This window comes from Armigeres subalbatus, unplaced genomic scaffold (assembly GCF_024139115.2).
Source record: "Armigeres subalbatus isolate Guangzhou_Male unplaced genomic scaffold, GZ_Asu_2 Contig736, whole genome shotgun sequence".
NCBI classification, from domain to species: domain Eukaryota; kingdom Metazoa; phylum Arthropoda; class Insecta; order Diptera; family Culicidae; genus Armigeres; species Armigeres subalbatus.
The window spans coordinates 149602-172439 of NW_026943519.1; the positions used below are offsets into that span (position 1 = coordinate 149602).

General features: G+C 39.6%; 1 protein-coding gene across 1 annotated transcript; it reads right to left on the reverse strand.

Annotated features, from left to right (window-relative positions):
• Positions 1 to 19274: 19274 nt before the first annotated feature.
• Positions 19275 to 21027, reverse strand: LOC134204596 (matrix metalloproteinase-19-like). The gene is given in 5 exon segments (XM_062679396.1): positions 19275 to 19737; positions 19789 to 19993; positions 20054 to 20298; positions 20301 to 20718; positions 20777 to 21027. Coding segments are annotated over 5 exon segments (1458 nt in total). The 5' UTR covers positions 20963 to 21027; the 3' UTR covers positions 19275 to 19333.
• Between the last annotated feature and the right edge of the window lie 1811 nt (positions 21028 to 22838).

The window sequence follows — 22838 nt, forward strand, 5'->3', positions numbered from 1 at the left end:
TGTAGGTTTATGTTTCATAACAAGAAACTCTAAAATTAGGTTCCAATTTGAAAAGCTCAAATAGTACCTCTTTAGTACAAGTTCCCCGGGGACTAAAGAGGTCTATTTGGATGAATCACTCCATGGGCTTGTTTTAGGAAACTACATCATTCGTTTGGTGCCTAAAGATCGAAAATCGGTTAAAATTTGAGTTTTTGTGATCGTGATGAATTAGGGTAACCATATGACAATTTTCCAAAGGAGGACAATTCCTTCAAATCGTGCCAAAAAGGAGGACATTTGGTTGAAAAAGGAGGACATGTAAAAGAAATTACCAAACCGAAAATTTCCTGTATTTGATATTGAATCGCCTGATTGTTCGGGGCGTCAAGTCAAATACGACATTTAAATTTATTAAAACAAAAAAAAGAAAGAACGAAATCACCATCTTTATAGCGAGATTCTATTAAACAAGCTTCAACCTATCTGAGTAATGGTACACAAATGATTGGATCAATATGCCGGGCATATATTTTAGGCAGCAATGCACAGAATTTTAGCAAGAAAAACTGAAATACACAGGATTGTGTTTTTACACGATTTGCTTTCGCTCGTAATTTTGATCGTGTGACTTCAATTTACCACCAAAATTTTCTAAAAAATTCAAAGAAATTCACATGATAATAAATATACGTTAAACATCTAGAATGAGTGCAAAATTGAGAAAATGTAAATCGTGTAAAAACAGAATCCAGTGTATTATTATTTTCGAATGACAAAATCGCATACAATTTTGTCATTCGAAAATAATAATAATAATAATAACGTTGAGCAATAGACAACTGATTGTATATTACTTAATATACCCAGAAGACCAGCGGGGATTATTCCTTGAGTACCAACAAGTTTATGGAATGCGAATGCGCCTAGACGGTGTACACCATGACCACGATGCTTTCAACAATTGTTCGTAGAAATTCAAAAATGTTTTCAGGATGGATACAACTACGGAGATTTTCATGACGATTGCTTCATTTTCAGATGAATCCAAGAAAGATTACAATTAATTTTTCATTTACTGTAAATTTGAAACTTTATGTTTGATTAGAGAATATCGTTGACTAGGGAATATATTTTTGCACCCGTCTTTGCAATAGGGACATAAGTTTGACAATCACATTTTATCAAGATCTTTTTTGCCTTTCTCGTACAACAAAGTTGTACCGAAAGGCTATCATTTCACTCCAAAATCGAACTTTTTATAGAAGTCTCGGAGACCCATGATGTTATATACCAATCGACTCAGATCATTGAACTGAACAAATGTCTGTCTGTCCGTGTGTATGAGTGTGTGTGTGTGCACACGAAAACCGAAAAACATTAGCCACTTTTCCATATAGTAATTCTTAACTGATTTTCTCGCAACAAGTTCCATTCGACAGGGGGCAAAGCCTTGTTGATCACTATTGAATTTGATAACGATCGACCATTGCATTTAAAAGTTATTGAGAAAATGGAATCGAACTATATAAGCGCCATATAAGGTTGGTGTCTTGGCTAAATGCGAGGAAGGCAGTATCACCACTCGGTGAATTAAGTTGGGTTTTTGTGGAATGTACTTACTTGTTATGCGACCACGTTGCGATGGAATTAAATGGAATAGTACTACACTCGACTTATAACAGGTGACCATTTTTAGATTTCTTTAGACTTATTTTAAGGAAACGTACCATGTGTTACGATCGAAATAAGATTCAATCATTCAAATGTGTGCTTTCTCGCAGCGCACCTTGAGAAGCATTTGAATCATTTTATTCATAGCCCATTACTCACAATTTCGTGAAATTATCAAACTATTATTTCAAAACATTTTTTGACATCTTCTAATACACTCATCTAATGTTTGGTATTAACATTGATTTTAATCGGAAACTAGATGGAAAGGGTTCCAAGTTGGAAAGCAATTGAACGCAAATGAATATTTACAACCGTACGTTTTACTTGCGAATGGATCTTTGTTGTAATATTTTCTTCAGCGATAACAAGAAAAAACTCTCCAGAAATAAATGTCTAGCATTGTTAATTGTTTCCTCAAAATGTACAAAAAGGAGGACATTTCAGCGCAAAAGGAGGACATCCGATTTTTATCGAAAAAGGAGGACATCTCCTCCTTTAGGATACCACATGGTCACCCTAGCCTCAAAGCACAATGTGTCACTTTTTTTGTCGCGCCTCTCCTAGATGCAGTCTTGCAAAATGTCGTGACCATCACCAGATGATCAGATATGAAAACAAAAACCACCACGCTTTTAAACGATGTTCTTTACTGACAATCACTGCAAGCGCATCGTGACATGTAGAAGCTGACACGTGAGTACCTTCGGTAAGCGTGACACCCAGATTGACAACCACAAGCTGAGAGCCATAAAGAGCATCAGGTCGGTCAGCTGTCAAAAGTGCAGGTGAGCACCGTTATTGATTGATTTTGTTGTCGTTTGATTGGACTGACGTCGTTTTTAATTGATAAATTGGATAAATCAATAGTTAAATTAAGGGTTCATTCACAAATTACATAACGCTAAAATGGACGTGGGGGCTGGAAAGCCCCACCCACCCTCTCTCGTAACGTATTTTGTATGGGAGGGTTCTGAAATTTGTATGGGCCGTATTTGTGAATGGCTCTAACTAAGTTTTTACCAATTTGATCCAGACTATCTTTTGAAAAAGGCCAAATTTTTTTTATTGATTTTTTCAAATGGATACAATCAAAAAACGACGCATCCTACAAAAAAATGTTATATGGGTGACTATCGCAAAATCAGTCAAAGTTTCTAATAAAGATATCGGAAACAATTCAAATTGAGCCCTACACTGAAAAAAAATCAGTTTCAACAGTTTCAAAAATTAAAACTCGATTTGCGAAAAAACGCTTTTTTTGATTTGTATGAAATTGTGTCTCAAGATAGGTGATTTTGTTCCCTACCAACCGTCCATACATCGCAAGCTGGGCACTTTGAAGGAAAAAAAGTTTTTCTAACAAAAACTTTTTCTTGTCGAAATTATTTTCAGTGTATTTTTATCCGTTGCGATTAGTTACGACCTAAATATTGTACTCTGCTTGACTGTACAGGAATATTTAAATATATGTATGTATATGTTAAATCCAATGGCACTCCTTGACACTGAGAAAAAAAACCAATTCCGACAAGAAAAAATTTTTGTTAGAAAAACTTTTTTCCCTTAAAAGTGTCAAGCTTGCGATGTATGGACGGTTGGTAGGGAACATAATCACCTATCTTGAGACACAATTTCATACAAATCAAAAAAAGCGTTTTTTCGCAAATCGAGTTTTAATTTTTGAAACTGTTGAAACTGATTTTTTTTCAGTGTGGGGCTCAATTTGAATTGTTTCCGATATCTTTATTAGAAACTTTGACTGATTTTGCGATAGTCACCCATACAACATTTTTTTGTAGGATGCGTCGTTTTTTAATTGTATCCATTTGAAAAAATCAATAAAAAAAAATTTGGCCTTTTTCAAAAGATAGTCTGGATCAAATTTGGAAAAACTATGTATGTACTTTTCTTTTAATAGCACCTCTTAAAATATTGCACAAAAAGTCAATATAAACAATAAGAACACTTAAATGTTCCCAAAAATTCTATTTTGGCTTCATGCATTTTTATCACAGCAAAAATCCATTAATTCCGCTAAGTGGATTATTCCATTGCTGTCGAGCGTTGATTTCGAACCAAACACCGCATAGGTCAAGTGATCATCACGATAGTCACAGCAAAAATCCATTAATTCCGCTAAGTGGATTATTCCATTGCTGTCGAGCGTTGATTTCGAACCAAACACCGCATAGGTCAAGTGATCATCATGATAGTCAAGATGACACGGATATGACAACCACAACATCAGAAAAGTTTTCCTATCATTCATGCTGGTGATCACAGGCAGAAGAAGTGAAGACATTATGAGTGACCAAGCGCTAGTTGCTAAAATGTCACTTTCATGGTGATCGTTACACCAAGCATGTGAGATCCACATTGAGCATCACAATTGAGTGCTTGACACATGACCTGGATTTTGTTATTGTCACGCTTTGCGTGACTTGTACGGTGACACTTTGCAGCACTGCCTAGATGTCACTGGAAGCTGATTTTCTCAGGGAATCTTAGTTAGGAAAAGTCAGAATTTTTCAGATTTTTAACTCGTTGCGTTACAAAGTTACAGCGTTGTTTTGGGTGTGCTTGGGTTGAAATGGACCCCAATGCAATAGGAAGGTTAATTCCACTACGATTAGTAGCGTCACAAGACGAGTTCCCACTTAATCCCATCCCAAAAATATATTGTTTGGAATCCAAGATAAAAAATCAATTTTTAAATCCAAGAAGCCATTTTTGTAATGGGATTTGGCAATCTAAATTATTCAAACAATAGTGTATTAACTGCCCGACGTTTCGATTGTGTTTGACAGCCTTCTTCTGTGGAAATTAGTTTTAGTTTACTTACGTTGTTTTGTTATACTTTAGTCTTCTATCGTATTGTCGTTCATGTTTTCTATTGTAGTTTGAGTGGATTTTTCCAAAAAAAACTTCTTTAAAATTTCTCACTAACAATCACGGACGTGTTCAACTGTCTGTTCAAAATTTTAACCATTTGAAATAGACTGTTGAACAGGGTCCGTGATTGGTTTGGTAGTGAGAAATTATTTTCAAGTTTAATTTGAGAGTCCAACTATGTGCATAAATACGAGGGCAAAAATATTAATAGATAGCCTTAAAATTCAGTCCTCGAATTTATAATCGCACATGTAAGAATATTTAAGAAACAACCGGAAGATCCACCCTGTGTTCAATACAACCATTCGCTACACGTGTACCAGGCACTAAAAGGTACACAATTGTGCGATACACAACAAACTTCCCTGCACTTTCACAACAGTGCGGGTATCCACTCCTACGCATCGTATCGAACGGTAGAAAATATTGGCATTGTGAGAATAAAGGTTCCCCCAAACACACGCGATGTGATAGTCGCGACGCGATTCTATCGCTTGGCGACAGCGATTCTGTCGCCGTTGGTATGGAAGCGTAAATAGAACATTGCCGGCAGCGACTGAACGATAGAATCGCGGCGACCAGTTGTCGCCGTCGCGGCGATGTAATCGCTTCGGTCTGGGGGAGCCTTAAATCAGTGATATCATACACATCGGTTGATACGATGAACGATCATCCCTTGTTCCATTTTTCATCCATTCTACATTTTTTTCCACCAATGCAACTATCGAAGGCTGATGCTATTTTGCTTTCCTGCTACTACACACCACTTACGCCTAGGTCTGCGTATGCCGTCAGGCAGCTGATGGTGGAGTTGTTTTCCCGATCAAATCGTGGCCCCAAACGGGGAATAAAAATTGGATTTGATGAAGCGTGTTAATTGAGTTTTGAGCTGTAAAACCATGGTCTCGTGGGTACAATTTATAGTTTTTATTGTCTACTATTGCGTTTGTTGCCGACGATGTCGATAAATTTGAAAATGGGAGGAAACATGCGGTTTTTTGGTGGGTGGGTTCTGTTTTGTTGCTAGATGTCAAGGTTTCAAAACGATTGGACATTTTTGTCTGCTGAAATTGAGTTATGACAAGGGTAATACACTGTATTTCAAATTGCAATTGTATCAATATTTTCTGATTTTATACCGTTCGTTACACCAGGAAAGCGATAAATCATTGAGAAATAATTTGACATATTTAGTGATGACTAATAAAAAATGGATTTACCCGCTAAGTGGGGATATTGAATTTCTCGAGATTAGTTAAGGTGATTATAGAATGAAGCCAGAAATCGGCCATTTTGTAAACCACGTGCTTTTCCAATATTTTTTTCAAGAGCACGAGATGAAAGAACCATAACGCGTATGGGGCTGAAATAATGGAAGATCGTTTGCTTAGTTATGCTGAACAATCATAATTTTATTTCCGGCACTGTACGAAAACTATTACGCCAGATTTAGGCTTTTGGAAATGATTGTAGAGAAACGTGTGGTGAATTTGAAATTCACCACGGGCTTCATTCTATAATCACCTTAAGGCACTAACTTTCGTTGTTCGATACACCATTTACCTTGGAGCTGATTACGAAACTAACGATTGTATCGATGTACATCGATGAGATTGTTTTCTACGTCGTACCCTGATACTAATTAGTTCTACCCAGTTTTTATCAAAACATGATTAATTCAAAGGGTTTGTTGGAGTGAATCGATTTCGTATACAATCTGCATTGTATTGGTGCAAATTATTTTTGTCATACCTGTTCAAAGTTCATCAAAGTTTGCAAAACATCCGAAAGAGATACGTGTAGTCTCTTCAATTCAACATCAACTATCCACATTGATGGTGGAAGGGTAATCCTGATGCAACCGCGCCGCACCAATCAACGAGCGAAAGTTGAGCAGCGTAATCAATTCTAAATGTGCCACAGAAATAATTTATAATGCTCCGAGCCCGTTGCAATAGTTTTGCCTCCTTGCACAACGCCCCACTGCCTATCGGTCGCCGCAAAAACCTCAACCGGCTCGGGCGCCCTGCGGTGAAATTTGATCCCACGAATAGTTCAAAAACCTGAATGGCACACGGTTTGATCCTGCATGTGGGCCACATTTGGGAAGGCATTTCACTGAATGGGATTCGAACGAACGACATTTAGGTAATTGATGCCTCGACACTAATGAGCTTTTCAAACCAATCGCGATGGAAATGCAATAAATACGCATGAGCGCAGGAAAAGCAGTTCCATTGAAGGATTCATCTATCAATCAGTAGGAAATACATTTCGGCAATCCTTGTCTAGTAGATAAGAATATTAAACAAATGTATTTGTTTAGTCAAGATGAAGATGATACACTCTTTACTAGAAAGATTACAATTGAAGCTAACTATCGGTTTGTAACTGTCGGATTTTCTTTTTTTTAATATATTAAGCACAACAAAACACAAAACAATTAATATGGGCAACATTTTTTTGGTTCAATCAAAGTTAATTGCCTATTTCCGGGGATTGAACCACCCGACTTGGACATTAATTTACAATGTTGTGAAAACTCATATGTGAATATGTACATTATGTGGAAGATATTGATTTGAAAAATGTATTGGAGGTAACCACTTTCCTTTCGATGGGACTCGAATTCATGACCCTACAGTACGCTAGACTGGTGCTTTAACCATGGAAGTGTTTCATGTTTGCACCGGCCGGCATCAGTTAGCGGGCCATCCATAAAACTCAGCACGGACGCCATCCCCAACCGGAAGTACGTCCGTAGACTTGGCGTCGACTTGGACCGGAAAGTCTCTTTTCTACCGCACTTCTAGGCGGTAAAAAAAGCTTGCAAACCCCGCGTTAATCTCATCGAAACAAAAAAAACGCAGCACTAACAACAGGAGCACAAGATTAAACATCGGACAAGCCATCATTGATAGTCGCCTGCTCTATGGCCTAGAGCTTACATGCCCTGCCTACCGGAGCCTCATCAACACTCTTTCGCCTGTTTTTAACAGCTACGTCCGGACAGCCTCCGGTTTACTCCCGTCCACTCCCGCTAAACCTGCATGTGCTGACGCTGGCATCCTCCCTTCCTGGCACCGTATTTTAATGGCCATTTGCCGCAAAGCCACCTCTTCCGCTGCCTCTACCTCAGGTGTAGTCAGGATCCTTCTCCCCGATGAGGCTGACCGGATCCTGAGAAGTGTAGCCGATACTAGCCTCCCCCCAGTGGCGCGGGTCCACTGGCACAGACCCGAAGGGCTAGCTGACGACTTCAGTAAGCATCGACCGCACCATCGCTTCGCGGTTTAAAAGGGGTGACAACACAGAGGAACTCCGACGGTCTGTATTAGAACTGCTTGCAACACGCTTCCGGAACAGCGAAATCCGGTACACCGGCGGTTCCGTATCCAGCCGAGGAGTCGGCTTCGGAGTCTATGGACCCAATCTGGCCATGTCGGAGAGCCTGCCACGTCAGTGCAACATTTTTTTCCGCTGAAGCCGCCGCCGTCTTTGTTGCGACCACTATCCCAGCGAATAAACCAATCGTGATCCTTACGAACTCCGCGAGCATGGTTTCTGACCTCCAAAGCGTGACACCCAAGCACCCCTGGATCCAGGGAATACTATCTGGGATGATACCCGCAGGGTTGTTACGACTACGCGGATTTTGCGATTTTCGCGGATTTCGCGGTTTTCGCGGATTTGGCGCGGATTTGGCGCGGATTTGGCGCGGATTTACATAACGATTTTAGGGTTTCGCGCGGATTTGGCGCGGATTTAGTTTTAGGTGGAAATTTCTTAGAAAAAACTCAAAGGTGCAGCCCAATCGGGTTGTACGCAAAGGTGACGTAGGACTACGTAGCTATTCGAAAATGATTGTATTTACCATAATAATTTGTCTCGTTTTATTAACATTGAGCAAACTGCTCGGAGGCCAACTCAATCAAGAAGTCGATTAGTTGCTCCCAGTTGGATGGACTTTGAGTCTCTAACCGTGGAATTAACATGACTCATCGGCCGCTAAAGCCACTCGACTGGCTTCCAGTCGGGGACATCACAATCCTTACTTTGCCACGTACGCTTACATCGCGAGCGAAAACCAAACGTTGCTAATAAAAATATTTCCGTTTGGTTTCACGCCACTGCTTATTTCTCCTTTATTTCGTAAATTTTGAGGATGATGTCCTCCAAAAGGCCTTTATACAAAAGGTTGATCCGACAATCCGAGATGAATTTTCTTCAAAGTGCAAAACTCAATCGTAACTAGCAAACTTGATGGCGCATCGGAGGGAGATGATGCAGTAAATTTGAATGGATGGAATCACTAACAGATACCAAGCTACCACGCCAAACCCGATCCCACAGAAACAATTCATTTTCGCAATAACCTCTTTCTTATCATAAAATGTTGGTCCTAAGAAGAACCATTTTTCATTTCCCAATGCGACTTTCTAATAACTAACTGCATCCAAACGCTTGCCGGCACCTTACGTTGAAACTGTCCGACCGCCACCTGATGATTTTTCGCTCAGCCTCTAAAATTTGAAATAAATTTTCCGCATTGCCACACTGCCACCCACTTCGTGCTGCTGTGTCCGCTTCGCTGCATCCGATGTCGAACCGCCTTCTGTGGAATCTCGATCAAAATGGCTCGCGCGCGCCGAACAGCAGCTTTCTTGTATTTAATAAATTAAACCCGTAAGCCCCGCCCCTTTGTGAGCTGATATAGTGTAAATATAATGTGCACTCATAACGATTAATGAAGGGGCGGGGCTAATGGGATTACTTCATTAGATATAAGAAAGCTGCTTTTCCGCGCGCGCGAGCCAGTTCGATCGGGTTTCCACGGACAACGGACCGGAGAATTATGAATTCTAAGTATCCAATGAAACTTTCTCTAAAGATTCTGAATTTGGTTATGAGATCAATCGTAAATAGCGAATTTGATAGCGCGTCGGAGGGAGATGATGTAGTGAATTTTAATGAATGGGATCACTAACAGCAACCAAGCTACCACGCCAAACCAAATGCCACCGAAACAGTCCATTTTCGCAATTACCTCTTCCTTTTCGTAAAATGTTGGTCCTGAGAAGAACCGATTTTCTTTTCCCAATTCCCATTCCAATCACTAACTGCATCCAATCGCTTGTGTAAATTTGCAGCATTGCCACACTGCCACCCACTTCGTGCTGCTGTGTCCGCTTCGCTGCATCCGATGTCGAACCGCCTTCTGTGGAATCTCGATCAAAATGGCTCGCGCACTCGAACAGCAGCTTTCTTGTATTTAATAAATTAAACCCGTAAGCCCCGCCCTTTGTGAGCTGATATAGTGTAAATATAATGTGCACTCATAACGATTAATGAATGGGCGGGGCTAATGGATTATTTCATTAGATATAAGAAAGCGGCTTTCCGCGCGCGAGCCAGTTCGATCGGGTTTCACAGAACAACGAACCGTTCGGAGAATGAAACTTTCTCGAAAGATTCTGAATTTGGGTATGAGATCAATCGTAAATAGCGAATTTGATAGCGCGTCGGAGGGAGATGATGTAGTGAATTTTGATGGATGGGATCACTAACAGCAACCAAACTACCACGCCAAACCCGATGCCACCGAAACAGTCCATTTTCGCAATTAACTCTTTCTTCTAATAAAATGTTGGTCCTGAGAAGAACCAATTTTTTATTCCCAATGTTCCAATGTTCCAATGGATCGCCACAGTGCTATTTTTATGGTCAACCTTTTCTTCATATGAAATTCTGGTTCGTTGAGGTTGAATGATCTGCAGCAACACATCGAGCACCACCACCAATGCGATGGATTTTCTTTGAAATTGTTATTAGCGCCTCCATGATGCTGTGTCCGCTCCGCTACAATCGCTTTGATGCGTCTGCTATGCGTGAAATCTTGTTCAAACTGAGGATTAGATCCAAACCCGCAAGTGATTGATTTTTGATGTCTGTGCTAGTGATGCATGTACGTGATTGGTTAGTTTACCTATTTCTAAACAAATAATTGATTATCGATAATAAATAGTTGAAAATCAGTATTTTCAAATAAATACAAAGAAGCGTTGACTCATCCTTGATCGAATGGTCCAAAAAAATTGAAAATCCATCGAGAAACGGCTTAGATATTAAAGTTTAAAGTCTATCATATTTTCGTGACGGTCCCCGATTTTCGCAATCGTAAAGTGTACCCCAATATAGAAAACACAGACGTAGTCCTACGTCAAAATCTTAGAAAGTTTGTTTGAAAATTAGTTTTATGCCTATCTAGATGGGCTTTATTTTCATTAGCAAATGTTGTTGAGAACAAATTTGCGTTCCAAGTTTATGAACATTATTTTGGATATGTCCAAGTCCTTATTTAATGGCATGCATTACACTCTCAAGCATTATTTAAACAAATATTATGAGGAGAGATACGCCACTTGTTGTCATTTTAATCCATTCTAAAACATGACGTACACAAACCATGTCTATTGAAGGACATGAACACCCATTTTCATCTTGTCAATTTTTTCGTAATTCCAAGATATTTGTCAGTTTCTGATTGGTTGTTTCTTTTACGATGAACCACTCAGCATATCATTTTTCAAAAGTCGTCAGGAATTCTCTCATAATATTGGAACATTTTATATTTCCTTTATAACATTCATCTAGTACGAATAGAGGTTTATACAACAATTGAAAACATAAAAATCTTCTGTGATTTAATGCACATGCCTCATCTAAATAAGTTCTTCCGCAGAAAGTCGATCAAAAATTAGAAGATGATTCTCAAAAGTTATTTCTGGGCTCTGGTGGCTTTTTTATGATATTTTCGGTTAACTCCGGGGGTATTTTACAGGATTACCAATAGAAAACGAAGAAACTTCCTAAAGAAATTTCCATAAGGACCCTATGATGATCCTTGTATAAATTCCATGCAAATAAATTTCCACAGCGTAAAGAGGATTTCTGCAGCATTAAAAACCCGAAAAATTATAAAGACATTTTTGGAGGAATTTCCTGGAGCGGTGACCGCAGGAATGACTATAGAAAATCGAAAAGAATGCCGCCTTGAATTTACAAAAGATTTATAGCGATGATCATAGATATTTTGTGCTCAAAAATTGTACCGGGAGTTTTTCCGCAGGAAGTCACCAATCAATTTCTGCAAGAATTTCTAAAGCGATTTCCGTAGGAATTCATGAAGGGGTTTTTGCAAGTTAGCTCTGAAAATATTCCGCAGGTTATTTGTGGAGAATTGACTTGAACTCACGACAAAATTCCCAAATGAATTACAAAATAATTTCCCTGGGGAATTTTTGTAATAATACTCGGAGAAATTCCCACAGATGTTCTCGGAAGAATTTCCACAGATCCATTTCCATGAAAATTTCAGGGAGAATTTCCGCAGGATGACCCGCAGAAATCTTTGGGATGAATCGGCGCACGAAAGATGAATTTCTACATGAGTTCTCGGAGTTTTTAAATGAAATTCCAGTAAGAATGGTCAAAAAAAATTCTGCATGAGCTTTTAGAAAAACTTGTTACAAGAATTGAAGGAGAAATAATGGACTAATTTCTGTTGGAGTTTACGCAAATTATTTTGCCGTATTTCCAAAGAAATTTCTTCTGAAGTTTCTAAAAATATTCCTTCCGTTTGATTCTGACTTAAAAATCAACGGAGCTTGAGCAACTATGTTAGATTTTGTATTATTTGAGCTTGAGCAACTATGTTAGATTTTGTATTATTTGTTTCTTGATATGAATTCAAATATTTGTTTCACAGAAGTTTTGTTTAAAAACGGAGCTTCATTGTCTAATTCCTTAATATCTAAGCAAGTTTGTCTTGTGATCAAGAACTACAACAAAGCTGCCTAATTTATTACTTTAAAGGAAATTGCGGTTTTGGCAGATATTTTAATATTTGCCACGTTTATCTTTAATCAATTATGATCAAATCTGGCCCTTACATTCATTTGTAATCAACGTACCTTGTGCCGAATTTTATAAAGTTCTATCAACAAAAAAACCCTGATAATAACGGAACAAAACATGCCAAAGCCATCATCTAATCCAAAAAGCGGTGCTTATGCAAATAGTTTTGACTGTTTAGTTCTTGTTCCCTTAGATTCAGTACTTCTAGTGGCGAATAAGGCCATTTAGAAGGGTTGTAATACTTACTGCGGTTTTATTAGTCCTATTAGCATTTTGATACAAACATATGTTGCAGTTTAAAATCATATTTGAAATCTGTAATATTGTAAAAAAAAAGAACTTGAAGAGAAGACGCTCAATAAATTGTTATACAAAAATTGACATTTAACGTGTATTTGCTTAGAATTTAGATCTGGATCGCGCTGATTTGGCGCGGAGTGGATTTCATATCGCGCGGAAATGGCGCGAATTTGATTTTAGTCGGCGCGGATTTGGCGCGGAAAATATTTCAGGATCTCCGTAATAACCCTGTACCCGGTACCACCTTTGCATGGATCCCCGGTTATTACGGCATGAGGGGAAATAACGAGGCCGACGCCCTGGCAAGTGTCGGACACGAGGGTCTATTATACACCCGTCTGTCCCGCTGGCCGACGTTAAGAAATGGACGAAGAGCGTCGTCGGCCAGGACTGGGCTCGGATATGGAGCAGCAATAGAGGGGACTTCCTTAGAAAAGTTAAAGGAACCACCGACTCCTGGAATGAACCAGCCACCCAGAAAGAGCAGCAGGTCATCTCAAGGCTCCGGACCGGCCACACAAGGGTCTCTCACAATTTTGGTGAGGGCCCTTTTCGGTCCCTTAGTGATCTATGTGACACTGAAAGTAGTGTGGAGCACTTTGTCTGTCGGTGTCCCAAATATGACTACCCCCGAAATCTCTACGGAACACCGGGTAGCATTCGGGACGCACTGGCGGATGATAAAGCTACAATGGCAGCCATCTTTTGCTTCCTGAAAGACGCCCGATTATTTCATGAAGTCTAGCACCCCGATAGCCTCATAACATTAAGCTTCGGGAATGAGGCCTTTCACAACAGGCGAACGGGCATTTCCTAAATATGAGTCCCACCCCCCCAGCGATCACCATTCCGCCAAACCAACAGACATGCCATGCCAATTCGCATTCGATTTTTTTCTCATTCCTTTATTGAAGGACCTCGATAAGAAGCCTTCGAGCATTTTTTCAGACTCCCTCCGAATTTTTCGGATTCTGAATACCATCACATTTAACAAGTGGCGTTCTGATCCTTTCCTTGAAAGAAAGGTCGAAAAATAAAAGGACTTCTGTCAAATTGCAAATTTTGGCGAGGAGTTAATGGGTAAAGCCTCACCGCAACTTCAATCCTTCAGAGGCAAACATTACCACCGGAGAACAGCGTACCATTAGGACCACAGCAGGATATCAAAATACGGCCGAATTCAAGCAGGAGCCCAGAAGGAACTAGGGGAATGTAGTAAACGTAGGAAGGCAAAGTAAGAGGTCAACCCTCATAGGACTGACCAGGACCAAAATGACCCTATCCACGTCGGAACGCCCGTATCGAACTCGGCTTGTGTGTCATCATTTTATCTCTAATTGTTTTCAACCATGCAATTGTTTTATTACTTTATTTTCAGGCAAAATTTTAAAGTGTTAGGATTAATTAGTTTTATTAAAATTACAACGCCAACCCGTAACAACTACCACTAAGCTGATGCTTTTCAAATCGCTTATCCTGCCACATTTTTTATTTGGTGACATTCTACACATCCGTCCTAGTGCTAGTTCCTTCAATCGCCTCCGTGTAGCACTGAACTGCTGTGTACGATATGTCTTCAATTTGACCCGTTATGATCATGTGAGACACTTGCAACAACAGCTTATCGGATGCCCGTTGGAATATTTCTACGCACATCGTTCATGTGTCTTCTTGAGAAATTTAATGGTAACACAATCCCCACCATCAGTGGCGTAGCCACGGGGGTGGTTTTGGGTATAAAACCCCCCCCAAAGACAAAATTTTTGGAAGAAAATTTTTTTTTCTAAAAAAAAATGTTCAGAAAACCCCCCCCAGACCAATTTTCTGGCTACGCCACTGCCCACCATTATTGTTTCAAAAACTCATCCAAACCAGAGGTTGCCGCTTGCAGAAGGTGTGATACATTGGAACTCATTACCAACTGCTTTAAAACGTTCTCCATCGGGAGCAATTTTCAAGAGAGGCTGCATCGAATTTTGGAATCGTTAACAAAGTAATTATTTAAAACATTAGAATAAAAATTAGAATAAGATATTAGAATACCACATTAGGCAGATTTAATATCGCGATTTGAAACGGAGGTAGTAATTTAAAAGATTTGTATCTTACGCTACTGGACAATAAAACAAGCAAACGAACACTATGCCCAGGGTGTCGAGAATGTTTCCAACCGAAAACATCCTAGACCAGACCGAGAATCGAACTCGCCATCCCCGGATTGGCAATCCTACGCCTTTGCTCGCATGGCTATTTGAGATGCTTACTGCATAACCCCATTCTGAGTCGACAAATACGTATTTAGTTTTCTTTTATAAAACGCCTTCAGTATTTTGTTAGAAATATCTAACAGAAAACGAAAAGTATCTTTAACTATTCTATCCTATTTGTGTAAATGTAACCAGAAATGAACCAGATCAGTATAATATTGTCAAAGAGGCAATGCCGTAGCCCTTGTGATGACTTTTTTCACCTCCTCCACCGATTTCTTCACCTCCGCTTAGGCCCCAATCCAGGTTTAGCACATGTGTAAGAGTAAAGAAGGCCCTAAGAGATAAATTGGCTGTAAGCACGTGACCGGCATCATTATTGATCATGAATTGGAAACTCCGAAGCAAGTACAATGAGAATAACTTTTTTTATCAAAGGTAGATTATGCAATTGGTGAGCCGTGCAGTGTGCATATTTGCTGTTTCTCGGCCAATCATGATTAGCAACTACGATTTGTAAGTTAATAACTAAACTCTTCTTTGATTGTGCAAATAATATGTACGGAACATTGCAAAGTAGTGAGCATTCCTAGATCTTTGCATGAAATTTTCAAAAAAAAACAAAATCCAGAACGGGTTGGAAGATCAATAAAATTGCTGAGTTCATTACTCATGATTGCTTTCAGCTCATACTGACCATAACAGCTGCTTTTTGCACTTGATTGAATTCAGTTAATGATGAAAATTTCGCAACAATATTTGCATTCCTCATATGCACAAACACGTATACAAACTTATAGGACAAACAGAAACTAGCTCAGTTCGCCGAGCTGATTGTGTGCTCTTGCTCCAAGTTATTTGAAATAATAGTGGATGATTGCCTATTTAGGTGTTGCAAAAACTACATCGACAAAGATCAACACGGATTCTACCCGAAGCGTTCTGTATCCACGAATTTGATACAGTTTACTTCCTCCTGCTTACGGAGCATGGACTTAGGCTGGCAGGTTGATGCTGCATACATGGATTTGAAGGCAGCGTTCGACACAGTTGACCACGGAATTCTGCTTGCCAAACTGGAGAGACTCGGAGCATCTTCAAGGAGCGTAGACTGGTTTAGATCCTACTTGCGAAACCGTTCAGTCAGCGTAAAAATAGGTTGTTCGGAATCCCAACTGTTTGTCAATAATTCTGGAGTCCCGCAAGGCAGTAATCTTGGGCCTCTTCTATTTTCTATTTTCATAAATGACGCCTCCCTGTTGCTACCTCCTGGATGCCGCTACTTATTCGCAGACGACACAAAAATAGTCAAAATAGTAAAATGTTACTCCGACTGCTATTATTTACAAAACATGGTAAACATCTTTGCTGAGTGGTGCTCAAGAAACTTGCTAAGACTAAGTATCGAAAAATGCAACATTATCTCGTTTCATCGGAAAAATCAGCCATTCACATTCGACTACGTCCTCAACGGACAGACTCTTCTTCGGGTTCAGCAAGTTAAGGACCTTGGTGTTATTCTGGACAGTGCCCTCACATTCCGTGTCCACTATAACGATATAGTGACCAGAGCTAATCGTCAACTTGGCTTTATGTTCAAAATCGCTGATGAGTTCAGGGATCTGATGTGCCTCAGGTCTCTCTATTGCTCGATTATGAGATCTTTATTGGAATCGAATGCTGTTGTTTGGTGTCCTTTTCAAGCCAATTGGATTGCTCGAATAGAAGCCGTTCAAAATAATTTGTGCGTTATTGGTTGGCGTGACCAATGGAATTTGCCACCGTACGAGGAGCGATGTCGTCTTTTGAGAATCGAACCACTTGACGTGAGAAGAAGATTCGCTCAAGCAACGTTTGCAGGAAAATTGCTCACAGGTGACATCGATTGTCCAGCATTGCTGGCCCAAATTCAAATATACGCACCAGAAAGACCGCTTCGTCATCGTAACTTTCTTTTTCTGGAATCGAGGAACAGCAATTATGCTTTGAACGAGCCCGTCCGTGCAATCTGCCATCAATTAAATCATTTTTTCATACTTTGACTACAATGTTTCTGCTGACGTGTTTCGACAACGACTACTAGAAGTTTTCCGTACCGCCGGACGTTACCAAATAGATTTAGAATAGAATAAGTCATATTCATTGAGACAATCATTGTCAGTTGGATAATAAACAAACAAATAACAAATAACAAATAAGACTATGGGCCGAGCATCCTATATAAAGATTGAATTCGGAAGGAATGATAACTAGCCTTTTGATACAACTTTTTGTATGGGAAAGGAAAATCAATTCATATCTAGCAAACTGCTGCCGTAACGAGGCGATTTATCACAGACTACTTCTTCTCTTATTAACATTTATAGCTCTATTAGTCGCAAAACAGTTACATATTTGGCTTTGAAAAGTGAAATCAAAACTCCGTACATAATGTAACTCAATTTAATAAAAATTCTGCGAAAAAAAAAATAAAATTTCGTTTCGTGTCGTTAAATTTCGAATTAAATGGACCCTGGTTTCGTATCGTTTCGAAGTCACGTAAGTTAATCTATATTTAGTTTCGATTCGTTTCGAATCAACATAGAAATTTTTAATTTTGTTTCGTTTCGTTTCGCTAGGAAAAAGCGTGTATCGCATACCCTTAGTCACAAGCGTGCATCGGATGATTGACGTTTTAGTGGCAAATCATCGTATGAGTTATGTTGGCATCCATAGCAATTAAGTGATATTTTCTCGCACTTACCCCGAGTATGTTTATGCTATCTACTAAACTAAGTCCATTAGAAAATGTCCAATTTTTTATGATTGCGCTGTTCCAAACATTAACAACAACCAAATTCCTGAATCTTTCGAGAAGATTTGACAGCCACAGACACTATCGTGGCGAATAAATTGGCCGAGGAGCCACTGCCGATGACTAGCTAGCGACGCCATCATTGTCATTTTCACTTTGAAGAAAATTAGCCCTGTCGTATCGCTTAGCCACACTTAGTCGACAACTAAGAAGCTTCACCCGAATGCAAAAAAATAAGCCCATGTAAGCCTACGTGTGGATTATGTGTGGATGTGAACGTGTATGTGTGTACAAAAAATAGTGCGCCATGCGGCCAAATACCTTCAAAGTCTCATAAAATGCCTCTTCAATGCAATATTTTGGATGCCTTCAAAGCTTTTATTTTTATTCTGGTCTAGTACATTTGGATCGGACGCAGCTCAGTTGATTTTGGAGTAATTGGCACAAAATTGGATTATTAGCATCTTTTCTTAAGGTGTGGATTGTTGAGGTGAGTGCACTGCACATATATCGCGCACGTCCTGTTCCTTCAACTGTAATTTCAAAACTACTGGAAATTCTGCAATGAAACTCACGCAGTGTAAATACAAACACAAATTAAAGCTGTCGTGCACAAAATTTCATTAAAATCAACCTAGGATACGAACAGTTATCGACCGCTTCTTTGTTCGAACAACTTGTTTGAAGAAATCCTAACGTGTAAATTTATGGCAAATGTTCAGTTTCTGATTTTTGTTTTTAATTTAACGGTTAATCGTATGTTAGTAATTATATTACTCAAATGTCCAGGGAAAAAAAGAGGAATAATAATATAATAAATAAGCAATGATTTGTCATAAATTCAAGAAATTTGTAGAACAACGACTTTAGGGGAAACAGTGTTATTATTATTATCGTCTTTATTTAAGAGGTTTTCAGCCCTTGGCTGGCTCACCTCTTAAGGGAAACAGTGTATTTATGCACTCAAAAGCTCGAAAATCACTTTAACATGGTCAAAACGTGAACGGAACGGATCGCAATGTTCACAAGACTTGTAGAGCACACCAAAATCATCCGTATAGAGGTTGTTGCGAAATTTTTCGGTTTTTATGTCTCTCGTTAGATTTTTTTTTCAAAATAGAAAATAGCCCAAAAACACTAAATCGACATGAGCCACCTCGAAATTTTATCCGAATTAGCTGAAAATTTGACAGGAGACTTATTTTAGCGTAAAAATTGTGGTTTTGGACTGACCGGTTGAATTTTTGATACTTTTTGAAAACATGAAGAGGTCTAATAAACAGGCTGGGCTTATTGTAAGCAAAAGGGACTTTGGACTGGTCATGAAACACCAGGCAATCTGAAACGAGTCACTAGAACTGCAATAAAGCTGACTGTGAAATCATGTAATACAGACAGCTTTCTTCCATATAATATCACTGCCAGACAGTGGGGGTTAGATTACACACGTTCAAGTTTCTCATTCTTTGCCTGAGGAATAATCTTTTTTGTGCGACAAAACTTCCAACTTCTTACTTAACCCTCATTTATTTCAATAGAGTTATTGTTACGACATTTGTTGTGACCCTTATTGTGCACATACCAACCAATCATTCTCGTCCACCTTAAATCTCCCATTCTGTTGTAAAACGTACTTCAACCCACCCCTGAACGCCACCACCTCATCTTCGGTATCCAACGCTGCATCGACGTTGTTCGGCAATCCCATGTCTCGCATTTTGGCAGGATACTCCGATCCGACGCGCCGCTTGCTCACATCGTAAACCCAGTACTGGTTACCTTTCATCGCGAATATATCCCCATCATCGTCACTCATCAGGGCATCGATGTCGCTAGGCAGCCCCCGGAATCCTTCGCTGATCAACCGCGGGTGACCCGCATTCAATCGACCGTCCGCAAAACGCCAGTATTTGTTACCCTTGAAGAAGTAGCTGCGCCCGTCACCGTAGCGCAGGGCAGCGTCGATATTTCCTGAGTAAAACAGTTAGAAAAATTAACCAGAAATTAAAATTTGCGACAGACCTGGAAGCCCCGGCCACTTCGACGAGATTAAACGCCCAATAGGACGCTTTTCGTTCAAATTGTAGTAGAAGTTCCCGGCAAAAATGTACAAGTTTCCGTCTGATTCTTGAATGGCCGCGTCAATTTTCTCTAACGAACACAATTTGGGAGCGTCGTTGTTCATCGATCTTCCCCCTCTACGAACGCCGTACATTACTTGAATATTCTGAAATCGACGAAAATGGTTAAAATAAGGATTATACCGAAAAATGATTTCGCAACAAACTTTGATATCAATAGGTTGTGGCTCATTGAATCGATTGCTCTCGGTAGGATGCATCAGCGATGCCTTCGACCGAGAATGCTCCAGTCCTAGCGAATGCCCGATCTCATGCATGGCCGTATCCAGGAAGTCCTCCATCGTGACGTCTTCATCGTTGAAGAAATATTTATTATGAAAATGAATGTCACCGACTTCTGGGAAGAATGCGTGCGCTAAGGTATTCGGATCGTCGAAAGTGCATCGACTTCCCGCTGCTTATGAATTCGTCCGCCGAAGTTGATTTCAATATCGGCATCCACACCATCCACCTCCACAAAATCCAAGTTCGTCACCTTGCTCCATTCGTTGAATGCCTTCAATAGCATCGACTGGATGGGAGCCATCCGTTTGCCTCGTGGATAGTTTTCTATGCTGTACGTCAGAACATTTTTGCTCCATTTTCGATCGCCCCCTTTTAGTTTGGCACTTTTCTTCGACCCACAGTGGGGCCTGCCGATTGCCAGTTTCGTTTCATCGTCCAAAACGCCTGTCACCGGTATGTCATTGTCGTGCTGGAAGATGCTTATAATCTCACTCAGAGCACGTTCCGAAGAATCCGTAAGCCCGATGATCCGGAGATCGTCATCATTTTGATCGATTTCGTTGTAACCCAAATCTCGCAGAATAGCCTTCAAAATAGTATAATCGTAATATGTGTTTTACAATTCCACATGAAGATCAAATTACTTCCGCATTTGGCTCAGAAATATCTGGTATTATCAGGACCTCAGCTGGGTCAGGCAAAATATTGACACGTCTGGAACTTTTCCTTTTAGCCAATTTGGATGCCTTTTCAACCGAGGAGGCCGCAGGAGCGGCATAAGTTTCAAGTTCAAAATAAAACAGAAGAAAATAAAATGCCAATGATCGCATTGTGAGAACCTGTGAAGTGACGATAATATTGCTAGCAAGTCAACACAGCACAACGAAATGATTGCAACTGAGCGCGAGAGAGATAAGGGACATTTCTGATTTCCCATAAAGGGCAAACAACAAGATGATTATTAAACGATGCTGGAGGAATTCCTGATTCTCAAACCAAATTGATTCATCTAGTAGTGATATTCTGCCGTTCTCAAAATTAGTCAAAAAATCGACCTTTTTACTTCTACACACCATTTTCATCACAACTTTTGAAAGCAATGACCAGACGAGCTCGGTGGTCTAGTGGCTACTGCTTCTGCCTTATAAGCAGGAGGTCGTGGGTTCAATTCCAGACTCGTCCCTTTCCTACTTTGTATTTCTATCTTAGTTCTTTCTGTGTTTCACGTTCTACCAAAACGATTCCTACTGTTATAACCTTTCACACAATCCCAAAACCTCCCGTGGCACCTATCGTAGGAGGTCGTAGAGTTCTCTGCATCTTTCTTAAGTAGGTGTCCAACAAACCATCCTTCCCCTTCCTCAGCATTCGCAAGGACGTGGCCAGGACAGATCTCGACTATTGGAGAGTGCAATGCTTCCATCTAAGAGATAGTGATTAGTCCCAAATCAATATCTGAGGTAACGGATGAAAGTAATGCTACTCTCATACAATAGTCTTGGCTTGTACCACCTACGAATTTGTGCGAATTGCTCAATGCTAATGCTAATGCTAATGCTAACTTTTGAAAGCAATGACCAGTCGTGAGCAAATCAAATAGCTATCCAATCCAATCATGCTTCAACCACCGTCAAATTTACTTTATTGGAAGAAAGTGCGATGAGAATTGCTAATCGAAATGTTGTTTTCTTAGTTAATGTGCAAACACGTACATTCGGATAGACAAACGCTTACACAATTCGTCGAGCTGTGTCGATTGGTATATAACACCATTATTGGAGTGTACGAGAAATACTAAAATGTTGTGTATATAGATTACGGGAGCAATTTCCACTCGGGCTTTTATCCCTGAAATCGAATTAAAAAAAAACGCTGAAAGAAACATCTACATTCATATCTACAACCTATTTCATATCAGAATGTCGCCACAAGGAGACATATTCTGATACATTGCAAGTTAAGCAGACTCCGAGCCTCTTGATATTTGTAATAGAACTTTGGGCTGTAATCTCGTTCCATTAATTAAAAAATTAGAATTTAAGCTAATTCAAATTTTACGTAATGTATCAACAGGGGTCTTCCAGCCTTCCATTAGGGGAGACTGGGTAGACTTGATCCCCTTTTCTAATTTCCGATGTATCACAGCCAAAAATAAATAAACATACGCGATTTCCACACAGACTCTCTAAGAAATATAGTATTTAACTTTACTGAGGTATGACAGTCCTTAAATTATTGTTGTTATTGATACACAATCGATTTTTTAGAGTGCTGTCAAAAATCTACTTTTAAAATATTCGGGGGAAATTGATCCCTCTCCAAGAACTTGCTTTGATAAAATATGAAAGGCGTCCTCTGATTTTTTAAATATTTTTCCTTCAAAATACGCGCAATTTTCGAATTGCTGTGCGTATACATGAACGATTTTGCAACACATGCAATTATAAAATTTGGGGAGACTTGATCCGCTTTCTATGATATCTATGCAATAAATAATTTTTCCTGACAGCCCTTCATCAAATCTGTCAAATCTACAAAAAATTAGAAGCCTGTGAACAGATTTATATTTTTTTGAATTTTTTCGCCAAATTTTTGTATGGGTGACTAATGGGGGATCAAATGTCCCCATATTGAGGCAATAACTTCAAATCCAAATATTCTAAAACTTTGATGGAATGTTGACATTTTCATCAGTACAAATCATTA